Genomic DNA, 19167 nt, shown 5'->3' with positions numbered 1-19167 from the left:
TTCCCTGACCGGGAATCGAACCCGGGCCGCGGCGGTGAGAGCGCCGAATCCTAACCACTAGACCACCAGGGAGAGATAGTAAGCTCTGAAGGTCTGTACGTTTTGTCGTCAACACGGTATCATGATTCGAGGTGAAGCTATGATAATATACGCACAGACAACCTAGTCTCCGGCCTAGTTAAATATTGCTAACACAACTTACCAAGAGCCAATTGGAGGTGAGCTGTCTGTGCTATATGTATTCATATATATTGCTTTTTATTATTTTATTTTTTCCCCTCGTTGTATATTGTTTTCTTTTCTTTACTTTTGCACCTTTGTGGTCCAGCTACCCAATTTCGCTGTGCAAGAAAACGCACAATGACAATAAAAAGCTCCAAGTCTCTCTAAATCTAAGTCTAAGCTTTACCGCGCACGCGACACAAGAGGGCGTTGTAAGTGGGAGGAGGCGTTTCCATGTTGGAGGATGCATACAAGGTATGTGGGAAATTTTAGGTACCTGTTTTTATGTCAAATATAAGCGTTTCGAGGCGTCGTTGCAAATCCGTGCTTGGCATGAGAGGTTTATCTGGATGCATGAACAGGTATGCGCTATTTTAAGAAAGCGAATTTGCTTAATGAACGACAAATATATTCTTATTCTCACCACCAGGTCGCTATTGTCTTGTAAACAAAGTGGCTAACTAGCATCATTAGCATCAGCTGTCTTGTCAGCTGGAGCACCTTTCACTTCTCCCGCGTTTGTTTGTTTGGTTTAAGCACATCAGGGATATCTTTTCTCGTTGTTGCACTGTAAAAAGAGGCCGAAAGCTGTCGAGCGGAACCATTTATGGAGGATTTCAAATCATGCAGGCTGCTAAAAACTGAGAATGTGGCTAAATGGGATCGTAACGTTGCTTCGGATTGAGCTTTCCCTCAGTGGTTAGCGTCTCACCTGTTATGTAACGCCTTTAGGCTACACGTGGATGAACTGCTATACGTAAACCCTCTAAACTGTGCTACATACTACAAATATTAGTTTCGCTTTTATTTAACTCCACGGCGTTGAAGCTAGCCGGTAACTTGATACAACCATAATGCTTTGACTCTTTACATCAGCTGCTGAGAACAGACTTTATATTAAGTAGTAAAACAACCGTTTACAGTGTTTCCGTTAACCAGATGCAGGTGTGATTGTGTTTTGTAGCCGAGCGCTCCATTTTCCACCCTCTTCGCGTTATTGTCAGCTGACTGAGCTGACATGCCTATTATGGGATGCTTTCATCGCCATCCACTTAAGCTGATGGGGCTTCGCGATCAGTTATTGGGCTCTTGCAGTGCACTGAGCGTTGCTGAATGAAGAGATTAATCCGGTTTCTTCTTCACTCTGCAGGACAAGAAAGACGTGTGAGAGGTGATCTTCCCAGCCTTGTGTCTCCGCGCTTGGATACACACACTGCGTACGGATGTAAGAAGGTGGTTGTTTGTATGGATGCACGTAAATACATGCAGATTTAGGACCCTGGCCTGATGGAAAAGAGAGACAGGAAGCCTGGATATTTTGCCAGGTAAGGGACTTTAGTTTTTATGCAGCTGTCATCTTAAGATTTGCATTTATTTTTTTACCTCCTAAAATCGGCCTCTCATTTGTTGTGAATCACCATGTTTGGTGCTCAATGAGTCGATGTAATTATGTAATGTTGATGTAATGTTTTTTGCTGAACAATAATGATTTACCCATAGTTAATCAATACAAAGAAGCACACCCATCCCTTTGTGTTTAAAGGCTCAGGGAACAGAAGCTATGAAAATCTTTACGTGAGACTGATAGGTTGAAGGTGTTGGAAACTTTCAAATCTGTGAAAAATCTTAATGAGAAAATAGTTTCTTTATCCCCTCTTTGTGCATTTAATGTAACTTAACTAATATCTTTATTTTTCCTCTTTGTTTTATTGTCGAGTTTGTCTTTTGGAAGGCATGTGATAGTAAGATGTCCCTTCACACACTGAATATACTAGTGCCATGGTCCACTCTGTGGCCTGGGTTTAAAGCTGTGGCTTAGCATGGTTGGTTGATTGTAGACACCTGTGCCCTTGCTGGAGTAATGAGCCTTGCTCAGCTGGTATGTACTGTGCTGTGAAGAAGGCACAAGCTGGTGCTCTTGGAAATTTTTAATGGTTCAGTTGAGTCATAGCAATCGAATAAAGATAATGTAACTCTTAGTCTGATTTCCTGCTGCACGGTTTTTATTCTAAGATTCTCCCAGGGTAGCTCTGCATGATTCATATGTCAATATAGCCCTTATTTATCTCATACTGGGCTTTGGTGCAGTTACTACTCTCTTTGAGACCACCCTCCTTTAAAGCCGGCTTTTGCATGATTGGTTGTTCCACGGAAATGGAAAGTTTGAGAAGCAGCTGCTCATAGCCAGAAATGCACCCCAGAGGTGATCATGTTAGGGTATTGTATGTGTTCCTTGATATCGCAGAGTATCTGAGTCAAACAATATTTTTAAAAGATAAATGGTTTTTTGCTATGATGCACTCCTACAGCCCAGCCGTCTCTCTAACAGGATGCCATCTATCACTACAAGTCACTGTGCTCCTCTATTTCAGTGTAAACACAGCAATGAAAGGCATTTTATATTATGTTGTGGATTTAGCTATACAAGCTATCATGTGATGCTTTTTTTTTCTCTTGTGAGGATAAACTAGTGGTTCTCAAACTTTACAAGGATATAAGTTGATCTGAAGCAGCTACTGATTTATTTCTTTTAGAATTTATTTATTATTTAATATAAATGGCAGTCGTGCATCACACGTGGGCCTGTAGCCTGCTGACGTAGTGTCAACTTTAGTAACAGATTTTTGACACCGTGTGAAACATGATATGAGGAAATGTGTGGAAAGAGGCTTACCGCAGTTGCGGTGTATAAAGTGACAAGAAATCTGCAGGTTGTCAACACCTGCTTTCGCGGACGTCGGAACAGATGAGGTGTGTCATCGAACTGCATGGCTGATTTAAGATGGGTAAACATTATTTTGCGGGTGTACTGCTGTGCACTGAGGCTCACTTGCTGCTGGAAAACCCACGCTGCACAATACTGCTCTTATTCTGCCTTGTCTAACCTGTTCTACAAAACGGTCTTATTATAGTGTAGAAAACATAAACCTTGTATTTTCTTTTCTTTTTTAAAAACCCTTACAAACATGTAAACTAATGCATATGGAAGGTAAAACAATTAAATGCTTCTGTCATTGGATATACAGTAAAATATAAAAACTGTTTAATCTTGTGTATATGAGGTCATGCTTTATAGCTTAGTGAGCTTAATTCCTTCTTATGGCTCACGTTACTCACTAAGACTACACAGACAGTCTAATGCGATCCAGCCATTTGTCATGTGTGTATTTCTTTTTCTTTTTTTTCCCCCATATGATTAGGTTATGTTGGAAATATTATATTATGGAGAAAAATGACTGTCATCACAATCCAGGCAGCCTCTAATTATTAGGTAGACAGCATATTAGATGTTAATGGGGGTTGCAGGCTTCAAACTGCTCCTGCAGAGACACTGTGCAGTAGCACTGTTGCCTGTTTGTACAGAAAGTAGAACAAAAATAAGCGTTATCATCTAACACAGCCACTCCTGTAATGCGTATCTCTTCGGCGGCCTTGCTTCCTGACAAATAGAGCAAAGGTCGATGTGAGGTGCACAGGGACAGTATTAACCAGCCACGGTACAAATGTCAGATTGGAAACGAAGATCAGTAAATTAAAATGCTGGTGGAATGGAACGTAAATCCAGGCCTGCCTTCATAATGTGGCACTTCACAGTTTTGTTTCCAAGCAATCCAAAACAAATTGAATTGAGGCATTATGAGGATATGAAGGTGGGATAACTTTAATATTGGCAAAAATTCCATCAAAGTTATTATTAGTCTTGTTAAATATCACAAGGTCTGGTATAGATATATGAAACAATATGGCACAACTGTGCATAAATAGTCATACAAAGAGGCTCATATCAACTTATGTTACAAAAGTAACTGTTACTTTATTCTTACCAGTCAGACTTTAATTGCTTTTTGAGAAAATCCACACACTGATGACCATATTTTCCTTTACACTATAAACTGCTTTGTGGCTTTTTTTCTTTCTTTCTTTCTTTCTTTCTTTCTTTTTTTTATTTTTATTTTTTTTTATTTTTTTTTTATAAAAAAGGTGGTGTATTTGCACTAGTAGTAGTTTTTCCTCATGCATCTTTGTTTCAGATTGTCTCACTTGAAGCATTTAATTTGCATTAACCTATACAAAAAGTGTTATGAAGTTTGATCAATAGAAGGAGGCCTTCTGCTGTCTGGAAGGTTTCATTGCTGCTCTAGATACAAAACAAAATAATTCCTGAATGCCCTTAAAAAATAAAAAGTAGAGCAGAGCTCAAGGTTTTTAACAAGCTAACATAGACTGGCTGTGTCCACACTGGGCCAGATCCATAGACTGAAGCCGTATTTGCCGCATGTTTGAGGGATATGAGAATTAATATTATTAGTAATTGTGTGTCTGTGTTATGCAAGGGTTTTTGTTGTTGTTGTTGTTGTTCATGCCCTCTTTCATGTGTTTGAGTGAGCCGGATTGGAGTCTTTGCTGTGCCAATTCTGGCCCTCAGTCGGGCCTTATGTTTCACATTGCTGCTTTAAATCATTTTGCATTTGTTTGAATGCTCATTATCTTCATTGCTTCTACTATACAATAAACCATAATTTGTCCATTCTCATTAATAACTTTAAAACATCCTGGGGTCTGTTTTGTGTTTAATTTTCTTTTTATTATGGTAGGAAGCAGTCACTGTTTAGAAACTCAAGAGGGAGATAAGAAGGGTTAAAGAGGAGATGAAGATAATGTAAAGATGAAGGCTGTGATGGAGAGCACTGAGAAATGCCCCTGAGTGAAACAGATGGCGTGCTGTTGAGAAATGCATCAGCAGATTCTTGAGTCCGCGAGCAGATGTGCGCCTGAGCTCTGTCTGGCTGCTGACTTATCGACCCAATCTTTCCTTTCCATTAAAGCACTTGAACACTTAAGTCGAGCCTTTTGCTTTTTCTCGTTTGCCCAGATTGTGCAGAGCAGCCTAACCACTCTCCCTCAATGCCTGTGACGAATCAGTTTGGTGCTGTCTTTTCTTAAAGTACTTAAGCTCTCAGCACGCTTCTGAGAGCCAGCATAATCCTTAAGTGTACAGCTAACCTGTGATTTCACTGCACTGCAGTGGGCCCCTTTAACGCACCCCAACACAATCTGGAGGTGGTGTACTTGATTCCCTTGCCTATTAATGATTAAAGAGGGAGAAAAGGCAGTGTCACAAAACAGCTGAAGCAGCAAAGTAAATGGAGAGAAAAGTTGCTGCTCATTATTTAAAAACTTATTGCAGTACCCCTGACAGAAGGAATTAACAGTTAAAGTCTGCTGCATTGTCGATTCTAGAAAAGAAGTGTGGGCTCCCTGGTCATTACACATTATTCTGGAGCTATTCTTCTAGATTATTCAGTAAACCTGATATCTGAAACAGAAGTTCTGAAGGGTTTAATTTGTTATTTCCTCTGCAAGCTAGCAGAATACTTTAAGTTCTGGACATGGTTTTAACTGTATGATTTAAATTCACCATGTTTCCACTTGATCTACCCCCCGGGGCATCTCATCAGGCTGAAGAGGCGGAAACAGCTCAGGGGGAGCCAATCAGAGAAGACTGTGAATGAACAGAATCCGGAAATCATCTCCTGTGCCGACATTCCAAATGACAGTGACGCCAACAAAAAGGCAGAGCTACAGAGAGCAACAGGAAAGCCAGGTAAGATGGTGACAACACAAGTTGCTTCTCTGAATGTTGGAATATACCCTAAATCTAAGTGGCTGCTTTTCCTGTTGAAAATGGTGGATGGTCATGTCAAACAAGGCAAACATTTCAAATGAGAAGGTCATTGTATACGCAAGTAATCCATCTAACGCCAAAGCTCTAAAGAGGCATCCTTAATATCGGCATCTTGTGAACGCAGAAGCCTCACCCACCTGCTGGCCAAACCCTGGCCAATCAGATGAAAGTTGGCTTGAAGGGAGAAGAGTTAATAGTTTCGGAATATGAATGGGCTCAGATGGCACCGATACACAGTAAAAGATGAGGAGTCCAAGAATACAAATATGGAGTTGGAACATGGCATTTTAGTTACCCTCTGATAACATAAAGACTGAATAATTTAACATAAAGACTGTGCAGGCTGTGTGCACATCTCTGCTTGGGATAGTTGTGTTGGGAGAATAAGATTGCTGATCTTAAGCCCTTTACGCACTGAACACGTACAATCTGTGTGAATATTTCATGCGTTAAAAATATTTTTCGGACTCTCTTGCAGCTGTTCATGAGGGCCACGTCATTTCGCTGGAGGAATTCCCAGCGCTTTTTGTTTTGTTTTATGTTTTTTAAACCAAGCACAAATTATACCAAACAGATCTGACCAGACAGATGCATCTGACAGCAAGTGCACTCATGGCTCAAAACGCACACGGAGAATGATTATACAGTGATATGGAAATGATAAAATAATACTGTTTTACCTCAGGCACACAGCTAGACACTGCTCCAGGTCAGTCGGCTCTCTGAAATGATTTCTCTGCCTCCTCAGATGTGTTCCCAACTCTGCCAGCAACGGCAAACTGCCCCACTGACATCCTGAAATATGTACGAAAGCAGCCGTGACACTGCTTTAACTCAGCTGTGCCCTGCCGGGACAATTAGATAAACCTAAAATTTCAGTTTCTTCCCTTTCTTTAGAGACATCAGGACCAGCTCATCGTGACTTGATGTCAACTCGATTGATTTTATTTATATTTTTTCTATGGTGCAAACGCAACATGTTCGTTGTGTATGTGCATCACACTACAAGTGCAAATCTGAAAAATTCGTAATTCTGTGTGGGGGTTTTTTTTGTTGTTTTTTTGCAATGCACTCGGTATATAATGGCCTTCAACCTTCTCAGTAATGTTTATCATCTAATGCCCTTCATCAGAATCGGTGTCAATTTATTTATAAGCGCATTTAAAAAAAACACAGGTTGACCTAAGTGCTGTACAAACAGGAAAAAAGAACAAAAAAACATGTTGTGTGACATGTAAATCAGATTTATGGGAGTCTGTAAAACAAATGGTAGCCCTTTGGCTGACAGAAGGCTTTGTGGCACAGCTGTAATCTTTTGAGGGTAAAGAATTGAAAATGCAAATAAAACTAACCTTGCATGTCAGCTTTACAGTTGAATAACAAAATCTTATACGGAGGAAGTTAAACTTTCCCTTGCTTTTACTAATCATAATTTGAACAGCTTTCAGAACTTATTTTTAAAAAAAGATTTATTTATTTTTAACTACAGTTGTTTTACACTTGCAATATACACTGATTAATCTCTGTGAGGATCCTCTGTGGTAAAACAACCTCAGCAGTTTTCAACGGGAAGTTGCATAACCTTTATCCTGTTCTAGTATACTGTTAAAGATGATATTCAGTACTCTGTATTCACAATGTCATTTAGTACTAAGATTTGACGCTACTCTTGGAAAGATGTCATTATTGATAAACAATATTGTGCCACCCATCATTTCTTTATATTTTGCTGGGTAATCTTGAGGTCCAGGCTCTCAGGAGGCCAGTCCATGACTGACGTGATCCATTGTATGATTTAATTTTCAGGTATGCTTTTACTGCAATAAAAGTGTGTTTAGGATCAGTATCATGCTGAAAAAGATTTTAAACCCAAAATTTTAAATTTATAAGTCGTTCTGTAAGACCTGTCACTGATTTTCGGTCGGGTACAGAAATGACCCTTGCACTGAGGCTCTGATGAGGCTTCAGTGAACAGTAGATGTATCAACTGTAGATTCAAGTAAAGAAATTGAACCAAATTGTTTTTGCAACAGGCTGTTAGAAACAGAGCCTAAGATAAAATTTAAAACTGGTTCTTTAATTTGTCTTCTATGTGTAGGCACAACAATGGTTCATTCCATGAGTTAGGTGTCGTTTTATGCTTAAATAATCCAAAGATCATTGCTAAGTTTAAAAGATTAAAAAAAATCCTCTCAAAATGGTCAAGTGCAAGGACAGGAGTGAAAACGAATAGAAAAAGCAAGAAGTATCTGAAGAAAAACTGAAAGACCTTCAGAAAGCCTGAAAAATTATTACTACTACTAATAGGAAGTCTGGCTGTTTGTACACTACAGATTTTATTAAAAGACATCCTGTGGGCCAACATTGTGTTGTGTAGAAACCCATTAAGACCTGCAAAACAAAAAGTGACCATTGCAACCATTATGGGCAGTGCGTGTCATGGTAGCATGTTTTTGCTGGGTTTCTTTGGCTGTGAAAGAGCAATGATAACTCCTGTCACAAGTTCAGTGGGTCAGCCAGCTCTAAAAAGCCATTTTTATTGTAATACATAGTGCAAATGTGGTATTCTTTAGTGTAAAGGGCAAGAAATACACACAAACACACTGTTATGTCCCATTGACTAAAAGTCCTGCACAGTATAATATCAGTCACAGCCTGGTACAGGCTCGGTGAATAAAGTGACAGCGGCCTTTTCTTTGATGCTCTGTACAGTAAAAAGAAGCAGACGCAGCTGGAGTCTGGCCGGCTAATGCTTACTCATGCCCTCTGTATCCATGGCGGGGGCGGCAGTATAATGAGGCAGTCAGGGAGTGGAGCACTAATAGCCTGTGCTTTCCCGGCAGGAAGAAACTGCTGACTGTGGACCTTCTCTGCTACAGGGGTCATATTATGTGTGTGTATATACAATAACCACTTCAGTGTTTGTAGTGTTTTGAGGCTGGATAATGATAGGGGATGAGCAGCTGGTACTGAATCACAGTCAGACAACTAAAGGCTTTTTAGAAGGTCCCCCCCCCCCTTTTTTTTTTCTTTTCTTTTTTTTCCCCCTTTTTTAACCCTAACCCCTGAAACATTGCTTTTTTTCTTTATTAACACAAACCATTTATAAGACCTATATAACCCATTTATATAGCTCTTATAAGAAGTTTTTTCCTAATCATACTGTTATTTTACAGTCGTCCTTAGTCTACAGTCCTCTTTCTGTTCTGTTCTGTCAGATGATGGCTGTAAAGTTACCAACAAGGCAAAGATGGAAAAGACAAGGCCGCCGGGGACAGTGGAGTTCGTTGTGAGTAATATCTTTTTTTCTTTTTTTCTTTTTAAGTAAGATGCTGTAGACTTGCAAGGGAAGAGATAGAAATTTTCCGTTGTGTAGTATTTTGAGCTGTTTGCATTTAAAATGTCTCACATTTTACGGAGGAGATGATTTGTGTTACAGGTGGGACGTGATGATTCCCTCAACAGCATCGCACTCAAGTTCAACATCACCCCAAATAAACTGGTCCAGCTGAACAAGCTGTTTTCTCGCAGTGTCTACCCCGGGCAGGTGAGAAAGCTGTGACACTAAGCATTAGCTGGATAATGTGTTAGAGCGGGTTTTCCACTAATTTCCACAAAGGAACACTTTGAAAACGCATATCTTGAAAGGGGTAGGGCGGGGATATCGGCTATACTGATGTGGACTAGGAATGAAAAGAATCTTCATCGTTTGATGGAAATGAAAATTATCACTGAAGGTTAAAAGCAGATATACAAGTTTAGCCCATTTATTATGTCATGCTGCTTTTTTCCCTGTTCATTACTGATCATCTAACTATTGGTTATCCGTTATTACTACAGAAACTGTTTGTCCCTGATGTGACTCAGTCAGAAACTGAACTCAAATCTCCGACTTCCTCTGATCCCATCGCTAAAAACGTGTCAGAGAAGTCATCACAAGTAAGTCAAACAACATTCATTATATTACTTGGAGTACTGTGTTCATACACAGGACTTCAGCATGAACCAAAAAAGCTAATTTAGCCTCTATCATGTGACATACCATACACCCCGAGATAATTATTCCAAATTACAGAACCTTTACCCATATTGTGGCCATTTAAGGACAAAAAGATTGTTAAAGGGTATTTGAAGGTTTTGGTAGCATGTGCTTCATGTGCTAATGCACTGTAAGATGTGTATTTATAACTACATTTGCTTAAATTAGTTATACTTGAGGTAATTCTTGAATTACAGGCTTGTGCATAAGTCTTGAGCTGCTCCACTTTCTTTTTTTTTCTTTATATTTTGCTTCCAAGAAGTCAGTGTAACCCTGGTTACCCTTAATTAATAACAGTAAAGACAATATCACTGGGTCGGCAGTAGTGCGAGGTGTAAAGATCAGCAATGAAAAGCAACACCACAGTAAACTTTGCACAAGAATGCGTATTTGTATTTGCAGTACATCTGTCATACAGCAATTTATAATACAGACTTTGTTAATAAGAAAGTCCTTTCTAAAGTCTTTCAAGTTATCAAGACGTTTTCAAGCTGCTTTTTTTTTTCCAAGCTGCTTTTTCACCCTATTGCAGTTCAGACACTTATACCTGACCATTCAGATGAATGTTTTTGTTTTGTTTTTTTAAGCCTCTTAACTCTGTGACCTGTACATCATTCAAGCATAAAAAGGCACCTAGCTCAAGCGATTAACCAGTGTTGTCTACACACAAGAGAACTTAGCAAAGTTATATCTTTAGGCACTTTGTTACTAGCAGTCTAGTGCAAAAACATGTAATTTGTTCTGATTTTCTTGGATGAATCAGTTTTAAAGGTATAAAGATAGTAACTTTGTAACAACAAGGTGACTCCCAAAGACCTGTTAGCAGAAAGCTTATCATATCTCAGCATGGTGTGCAGTGTGAGATTTGAGGAAAATGGACAAGTGGAGGACAAAAAGTGACAGGCCTAAAACACTATCAACAGCAGATGAACAAGTTGCAAAGTGCTTTGAAGTCGTGCAAAATGAAGACTTGGTCTGAATAGACTCCATGTGTGAGTGGCCGGAGTGATGGGGGTTACTCAGACCATGGCTCTGCTGGGCTGTGGGGGGTTGGTGTCTGAGGGGAAGGGGCTGTTTGTGAGTCTGGAGGTGTGAGACTTGAATGACCTGAGGTATCAACCGGAGGGCAGCATGTCAAACAGGTCGTGGGTGGGGCACAATGGGTCACCTGTGATGGCCTTGGTTTTCCTGAGACGGGAAGATCTGCCAATGGCTTCCAGAGGTGACAGAGGGAAGTCAGTAATTTTGGGGCGAGAGTTATTGAGGAGTGGTAGAAGACCAGCAGCAGCTTCTGGTCCAAGTTATGTTTCCTCAAGACATGGAAGTGCAGTCTTTACCAAGACGTTGGTGTTGTGGGTCTAGGTGAGGTTGGTGGAGATGTGAGTGCCCAGAAAACCTTGAGAAACCTGAAGGCGAAGACAGATCCCACCTATTCTCCATTTATAATTAGAGGGGAGTGGACCTGTCTGTTCCTCCAGAAGTCCATTATGAATTCTTTTGTCTTAAGGACGCTCAGCTTCACATTATTTTCTAAACACAAGCGGGACAAGTTCTCTACCTTCGCCCTGTACACTGTCTGATCTCCTTTAGGGATCAGCCCAACGTCATCGGCATACTTGACAATGAGGTCGGTTGGGTGGATTGATGTGCAGTCTTATGTGTACTGGGCGTAAAGTAGGAGGCTGAGAACACAGCCCTGCAGGGATCCAGTGCTGAGTAACATTTGGGGGTCTGGTCACCTAGTCAGACTGATTTGAGGCCGGTTGGTGAAAAAAGGTGGTCACACCAAATATTGACTCATTAGAATTGTATAAACTGTGTTCTTGACTTATGTACAGTGTATCCTTATGTTTGGACATTTCAATAACTTTGCTGCACCTATTAATCATTTTCCTTTTAAAATATAATGAAATGAGAGGCGGTTCAAGACTTGTGCACAGTAATGTCTTCATTATTATTTTGTGGTCTTTTTAAACGTCAGGTAGAATGCTTGAGAACTCGATTTCATCAGCAGGAGTGAATCCAGTCTTTATTTTACATGTTGTTGGGTTTTGTTTTGTTGTTGTTTTTTCTCAGATTTTGTTCCAAATGTTCTGCACAGTGATTTCCACCTTATTCTGAAAGCTGCTGTTTAACTATTGTCAAACAAATGTGAAAACCTTTGAAACAAGCCGTACTAAATAAAAGCACAACATTAATCTCTCTGATCTCTGCCTTTCAACATCTTTCAGTATGGCGTTCCAAACTGTAGGTCAGCAACAGCCCTTTGCCGCGAGCTCTCCCCAAGCTCTGAGGATGAGAGTCCGTTAACGGTCAAATTCATAAAAATGAGCTGCAAGTACTTCACTGATGGCATGGTAAGAAGGAAAATTCATACTGGATTAACAAGCAGAAATGTCCAAACTGGTGAATTATTGCATCTCATGTATGAAGTTATAAGTAAGACTTATTTTAATTTTTTATAATTCCACACTGGGGGAAATTTCCTTGTTACAGCAGCACAAGGGACAGTAAGAAAATGGGAATTAAAGATGTACTAGAAAACAATGGTGTACAAAATACTACACTATATACAGATGGTTACTATATAAAGTAAAATGCAATTGGAAACATCAATATTTAGTTTTGTCTTTGATCAAATTGTCACCATCTCGCTGCTTCTTTGTGCATTTTGATTTTCCAGGGTGTTGTTGGAGGCGTGTTAATTGTGACGCCCAACAACATCATGTTTGATCCGCACAAGTCGGACCCCCTGGTGATCGAGCACGGCTGTGAGGAATACGGCCTCATCTGCCCGATGGGGGAGGTCGTCTCTGTAGCGCTGTACGACGACGTGTCGCGCATGAAGCTCAAGGACGCTCTGCCATCGTAAGACCTCTCTCCGTGTCTCTTGCCACATTTCCTCCTTCGCTAACCGTTCCTCTCAACTCGATTCTTATTCCTCCTTTTTTGTTCCTCCTTCCCGTTTCTGTTTTATGAGAAATAAACTGCAAACTAAGATATTACGAGCCCTTCAAGCTTTTCTACATGTTTCCTAACATGCTCCTGAGATTGTCATCTTAGCTTTGTTTCACTCTTTCCTCCATAGCTGTTAATCAAAACTCTCTCCAGTGCAAGATCAGACTTTTTACTTTCCCATTTTCACCTTTTTTGTTCTGTTTAAGCTTTAAGTTGCTGTTTCACATCACATTTACTACTTTTAAGTTGTATACCACATTAATTTCCTTTGGGCATTTTTCTTTTTTCTTTTGTTTTCCCTTTTTTTTTTTTTTTTCTTTCTTTTTTCTTTCCCCGCAATTCTGTTTGTTTGTTTTTTCCTCATTCTTGATTGCGGTGTGTGTGTGTGGTGCCACACCGTGAACTCACAGAGACCTACCCCAGGATCTGTGTCCTGTGTACAGGCCCGGAGAGTGGGAACAGCTGCCATCAGAGCAGGAACTAAACCCCTTCAGTCGCTATGAAGCTCTGAATCCCAAACAACCAATAGTTCTGGATGACATTGAATCAACCCTTTCTGAAACTGGTAGGATATGAAGTTTGTGTTTGTGGTCCACTTGTGGTTGCTTTTTTTGTCTGCTTTTATGGTTAACACAAGCTACTTTTCATTAGCTAACCCATTAATGAAAGGCAGCTTGCGAATCTTGAAATCCAAACCTGAGACCAAATATTAATTTATTTTCAACGATGCTCAGTTGACATTAAAAGGCTCAAAGTGTGGGGGGAAACCACCAGCACCATCCTAAACTGTTGACACAAGGCAGGATGGACTCACGGTATCGTATTGATTACACCAAATTCTGACCCTGCCATGCAAAAGAAATTGAGATTGGAAAAATGTTGCCTGGTCTGATCAGTCTCCAGTCTTTTGCTGAGCTTGTTTGTCTCTTTTTAGCTGACAGGAGTAGCACCACGTGTGGTCTTCTGCTCATGTAGCTCCTGACTTCAAAGATGCGTGGCCATTCTCCTAAAGACATTTTCATTTTCACCCAGAGAACTGCTGCTCATTGGATACTTTCTTTTTTCATTCGCCGTAAACCCAAGAGAGTGTCTATATGCCTATGTGAACTGAGCCTCTACCATGTGATTGGTTTTTTTTAGATATTTTCTAATCAGCAAATTAAGGATGTTATTACCCATACTGCTTTACTAATGTTGAAGTATAAGGAGGGGGGTTGTAATTGGGGCATTTGACACTGATTTCTAAAATTTCTGACATGTGCTAAATTGAATCAAAACCTGTTTTGATAACAGTGAGTTCAGTGGGCGAGCAGACGGAGAAGTCTCCATCAGATGAAGGCTTTACCGAGCTGGAGCCAACTGTCAACGGGAGCACAGACGAGGCAGAGGGGGCATCCTGCAGAACACTCAACAGAGACCAACATGAACTCCTAGGACAGAGTCCAGGCCAGGGAGACCATAAGAACCAAACTCAAAGGAAGCTGGATGATGAGGAAGACGAAGGTGTTGCTCAGAACACCTCCATCGAGGATGGAGAGTCGATACTGTCCTCCTCAGAGGCTGAAAAACAGGGTGACTTGCACAATAAACCTACAAACCAGATGGTAACTGAAACCAAAGACGCAAACTGTGAAGGAACTGAAAAGCTGCTAAACGGTGTTGATGATAAAATAACAAGTGCACCAGTGGACCAAATCAGGAGGCAAAGTCTGAAGCAGGCTTCAGAGGTTGATGAGAAGTCTGGCCCAGACAGACCAGCAGAGGAGGACGAACTCAGTGAGGAGGAGAGGCAGAAGAAAACCTATGAGTTGGAGATGAAATCCTGGCTACTGAAGAGAATGCAGGCTCCAATAGAAGGTACAAGATTTTTGACCTCGATGGGACTAAAATAAAATTTCAGCATGAATTAGCTAAACTCTTTATTTTCTCTATACCTTGCAGACATGCTTTTCTCATCAGAGGAGAAGAGCAAAAACCCACCAATGTTCCTCTGCTTCAAAGTTGGGAAGCCAATGCGCAAGTCCTTTGCCACCTGCATGACCTCTAGCCCCGCCCACTCATTCGGGTGCTGGGAAAAGCAGCCAGAATATTGGTTTGCTGTGCCACAGGAAAGGTATATTTAAATGTTTTACATAATCCTGGTGCCAGTTAAATGCTGCAAAAATAACTGTAATGAAAGTTGTGTTGAAGGGGCATTGGTTTACTAATGGTATATTTGTGGCTGAACTGAAGAAGCTTCTCGGATGAGAGGTGAAACATCTTCAAGAAACTTAAAGAAGTCCATACGCTTTTCTTTGAAAGCTCCTTTGACAATTTGTGGCTACACTAGTCAGCAGTTTCCTGATTTCGTCTGTGTGTGTGTGTGTCTGCGGTAGGGTGGACGATCTGTATGCCTTCTTCGTTCAGTGGTCCCCAGACGTGTACGGGAAGGAGGCTCGAGAGCAGGGCTTCGTTGTGGTGGAGAAGGATGAGCTGGACATGATTGATAATTTCTTCAGCGACCCTGCATCTTGCAGCTGGGAGGTATGCTCGGGCCTCCAGCTCACCTCACCTCATCTATTTTCTTTTTCAAGCTAACACTACAGTGGTGTGTTTGCCTTTTTCAGCATTTTAAAAGCACCTTTGTCTTGCACTCATTTCTGTTCCGTTTGTGTACTTGTGCGCTAGATCATCACCCTTGATGAGGCTAAACGTAGGCAGAGTTTTGGCAGTATCGATGGAGACTTCTCTATGGATGCACTGCCCATGCTCATTGATACAAGTGATCTGCTGCAGGATACACACATAGAGAAGGTAATCTTCAAATATCCAGACATGCGGCTGCTTTCTGAACACTTTAACATCTCACTTGGTGAAAGGAATTTCAGGAAATTCAGTTTTCAGGGCTAATGGTGTGTACGTTTCCCCAGCTGGCCTGTCGTTTGCCTGCCCGTGTGCAGGGCTATCCATGGAGACTGGCCTACAGCACAGAGAAACATGGGACCAGTCTGAAGACTCTGTATAGGAACCTTGCAGATGTTGACAGTCCTGTGCTGCTGGTCATCAAAGACATGGATAACCAGGTAGACATAGTCATCATGGATGTGAAGTGTTTAAATAACTGTGAGCTTTAGGAACGTGACATCAGCATTAGGTGAACAGAATATGAGACATCGGGAGGTGAATAACTTGTTGTAAACAGATGGTTTGACTCCTAAGCACAGTGTTGTTGGCTTGTGTTTTATTGCCTGTATAGATTCATATCTGTTAACCCTCAAGCTGACTGTGACAGTCACATCATCTTAGCATTTTAAAACCAAACCAATGGACACTGCATGCTCATATGGTTTAGAGCTACTGAGTCTATAAAGTCAGCAGAAGAGTGTTTGATGAGGTCATAGTTTTCACTTCTACTTCATTTTGAAACAAGGGGCCCTCTGCTGGCCAATATAAAGAGTGCAGTTTAAGGCATTACTGCATCACGCTGTTACTTTCCAGACTTTGCCTGTCTTCTTATATGGTTTAACACTTTACGCAGGCCACCTGGAGTTATGTTATAACTTTGGGTGTGAAATTACAAAATAACTCTCATCTTTCAGGAACCATTTGAATTTTCTCTTTTGCCCAAAATGCTTGAGGAGTTATAATAATGAGAAGCACACATGGGAAAAATCTAGGCGGAGCTGGTTTTTCTGTCTGCATTCAGACCGCAGTACCTTGTGAATGACTTGTGCTATTGCGATGCACCAAATTTCTCCATGAAGCTCGTCTGCTCTGCTTTTCGAAGCGTTTGAATTTTGTGGGTTAAGTCTAATTTAAAATGTACTAATTAGATTTATGCTATGGCCTGAGAGAGTGGAATCTATGTGATTATTAGTCGTAAGGAAACTTGATTTCACATCTAATCTGACTCTCGTCACAGATGTTTGGGGCATTTTCAACTCATCCTTTCAGAGTGAGCGAGCACTGCTATGGCACAGGAGAGACCTTCCTCTACAGCTTCTGTCCTGAAATCAAGGTTTGCGTCCAATCAGTTCACAAGCTCACTCTGGTTATTTCACCCTTAATCACTAAAAAGATCTCAGTAGTGGCTGTGCTGCTTTGCTTCTTGCTTTCAGGTGTACCGCTGGACAGGGGAGAATTCCTACTTTGTGAAAGGCAATACCGATTCACTGCAGATGGGAGGAGGAGGGTATGTACCGCTACCTTAGTTTCAATTCAAGCATCAAGTTGTCTCAATAATCTATTGTCTTGGGACAGAAGAGTAGAGACAGTAGAGGGTTTGATAGTTGTCAGTAATCAGTACTGCCTTCCTCTGCAGTGGTCAGCTGGGTCTGTGGCTGGACGCCGAGCTGTACCGAGGGACCACCACCAAATGTGCCACCTTTAACAACCAGCCACTGTCCTCCCAGCAGGACTTTAACATCCACAGTCTGGAGGTCTGGACCTTCGAGTAAACCCATCTTCTCAAACTACATTCACTCTCCCTAAAAACATCACCCATTTCTATTATGCACCACTTGGAGGCAAACCTAGCTACCCACAAATGACGCTAAATGTTATGTGAGTGAAGTTCAGAAGCCCCTCGTGGAGCCATGTTGACCGCCGGCCGCGCTGTGTCTTCTGTAGCCTGTTTTTGAAGTGGGTGTATTCAGCAGGTAGGCTGGCGAGTTTGTCTGGGTCACTGTCCGTTCAGAGGTGAAGATGTAAGAAAATGTTTTTTGCTCTTGGTTCATTGGCTGCCTTAGACATCAGACAAAGCCTCCAGCTTCCCCCAGCATGCAGACTGCCTTACCACCATAAGCTTGTGAGGAGAGATTGAAGGTGAGGATAGCTGCTTTTGTCTTTTTCTCTTTGTTTATTTTGACCCATGTTGCTGTGAGGGCTAAAGAAGCCAATCTTCTGACGATTCTGATTGAGGTGATCCCTATAAGAGCTGATTTTTAAGTCTGTGTGAAAGAAAAAGGAGTCCAACAATACCACATGTCTCTTTGTTAATAAATAATTGTTAATATAATTTGTATTTTGGGGAATGTACAGATGTGTATACTGAAAATATTTAGTGGCTTTTTTTTTTTTCTTTCTTTTTTTTTTTTTTTTTTTTTCAAATGTTCAAATCACTTGCCATCAAATTCAGTTTGGCTGGAATTGTTTACAGTGGAAGAGTTCACTTTCTGTGAAGGACGTCATGCAAATGCTGTCTTTATCTTTTTATTTTGAGTTTTTTCATGTGAAATGAGTGAATTCCTCACAACTGCGCACAATGTTGGCATTCCCTGTGTCCAGTCCAAAAACCGCTGACGGAGCCAGGAAACACTTGCAGTGACCAAATATGTTCTGTTTAATTAAATAATTTCATAATTGTCGTGCGCTCGTCTTATTTTATAAATATATTTTTGCATTCTGTTTTTACAAAGAATGTTTGCTTTATTTTTACTTTTTTTTTTTTTCTTTTCTCTCTGTTGACTTTTGCCAGTATTGAATTCCTGCCTCTAAATGAGTAATGTAGACTCTTATTTGTGGTCTGTGTTGTTCAGAGACTTGCAGCCTGTAGAAGTTTAACATGATGTCACTTTGCACTGCAGGATAAATTGACGGCCCGTGCTGTGTTGTACCCTGAAGCTTTTCTACAATGTAAAATTGTTACTGAATGTCACTACAGGAGGGAATCCAGCCTCCTTAAAAGGGATGGGAAAGGGATACACTTTTTTTTTCCTTGCACATTGATATGCCACTAACTAAACAATCAGATCTACTAACACAGGATGAAAATATCCATTTGCGCCCTCTGTATCTGACACAGGCTTGTAGTGCATGAATATGCAATACTGCAAACGTCTGACACCACTGACAACGATCCCTGCCGTACTAGTCACTATAACGCTGGTTAGCGCTTCATGTTGAATTGAGCTTGGTTGTCGTCGGCTGTTCAGTGTTGTAGCTGTGAAGTATTATTTCTTGTGAATCCAAAACTGCTGTGTTCTGTGATATCATGATCTATTTATTGTGTTGTCACTGCAACTACATTTAAAATTAAATAAATGTTAAATATATACAAATAAAATATTGGCAGTGTGTGGTTTATATCTTCCACCTCTTCAACAATCAGTGATTATTAAAGAAGATGAAACACTTGGAGATTTTCAAGTTTGTGTCATGTTTTAGACTCATTCTCATCCTAATCACACACTATGTATTAAAACACAATATTAACCATAATTGTTTTAGTCGTACCTTTTTGGATTGCAGTTTAAGAATTCTCAATTATTTTGGTAGGTCAGAA

General features: G+C 40.7%; 1 protein-coding gene and 1 non-coding gene across 4 annotated transcripts; one reads left to right on the top strand and one right to left on the bottom strand.

The window, feature by feature from the left end:
* On the bottom strand, positions 1-72 carry trnae-cuc (transfer RNA glutamic acid (anticodon CUC)). The gene has a single exon. It is a non-coding gene; the product is annotated as a tRNA-Glu (tRNA).
* Positions 73-438: 366 nt separating this feature from the next.
* ncoa7b (nuclear receptor coactivator 7b) lies at positions 439-18937 on the top strand. Of its 3 annotated transcripts, none has more exons than XM_087852107.1 (17): positions 439-477; positions 1373-1547; positions 5682-5827; positions 9127-9197; positions 9348-9455; positions 9749-9847; positions 12179-12304; positions 12631-12815; positions 13349-13470; positions 14199-14762; positions 14847-15018; positions 15281-15428; positions 15573-15698; positions 15815-15967; positions 16807-16902; positions 17003-17076; positions 17206-18937. In XM_087852107.1, the coding sequence occupies exons 2-17, from the start codon at positions 1510-1512 to the stop codon at positions 17339-17341; spliced, it is 2364 nt and encodes a 787-aa protein (XP_087708233.1). In that variant the 5' UTR covers positions 439-477; positions 1373-1509; the 3' UTR covers positions 17342-18937. The 3 variants fall into 3 exon arrangements, with proteins under 3 accessions (XP_087708233.1, XP_006797168.2, XP_087708232.1); XM_006797105.2 differs by having other exon boundaries at positions 13316-13470; XM_087852106.1 differs by having other exon boundaries at positions 468-584; positions 13316-13470.
* The last annotated feature ends 230 nt before the right edge of the window (positions 18938-19167 follow it).

Source organism: Neolamprologus brichardi, chromosome 15 (genome assembly GCF_056152115.1).
Source record: "Neolamprologus brichardi isolate AB-2024 chromosome 15, ASM5615211v1, whole genome shotgun sequence".
Classification (NCBI taxonomy): domain Eukaryota; kingdom Metazoa; phylum Chordata; class Actinopteri; order Cichliformes; family Cichlidae; genus Neolamprologus; species Neolamprologus brichardi.
This window is presented reverse-complemented; position numbering and strand designations above follow the sequence as displayed.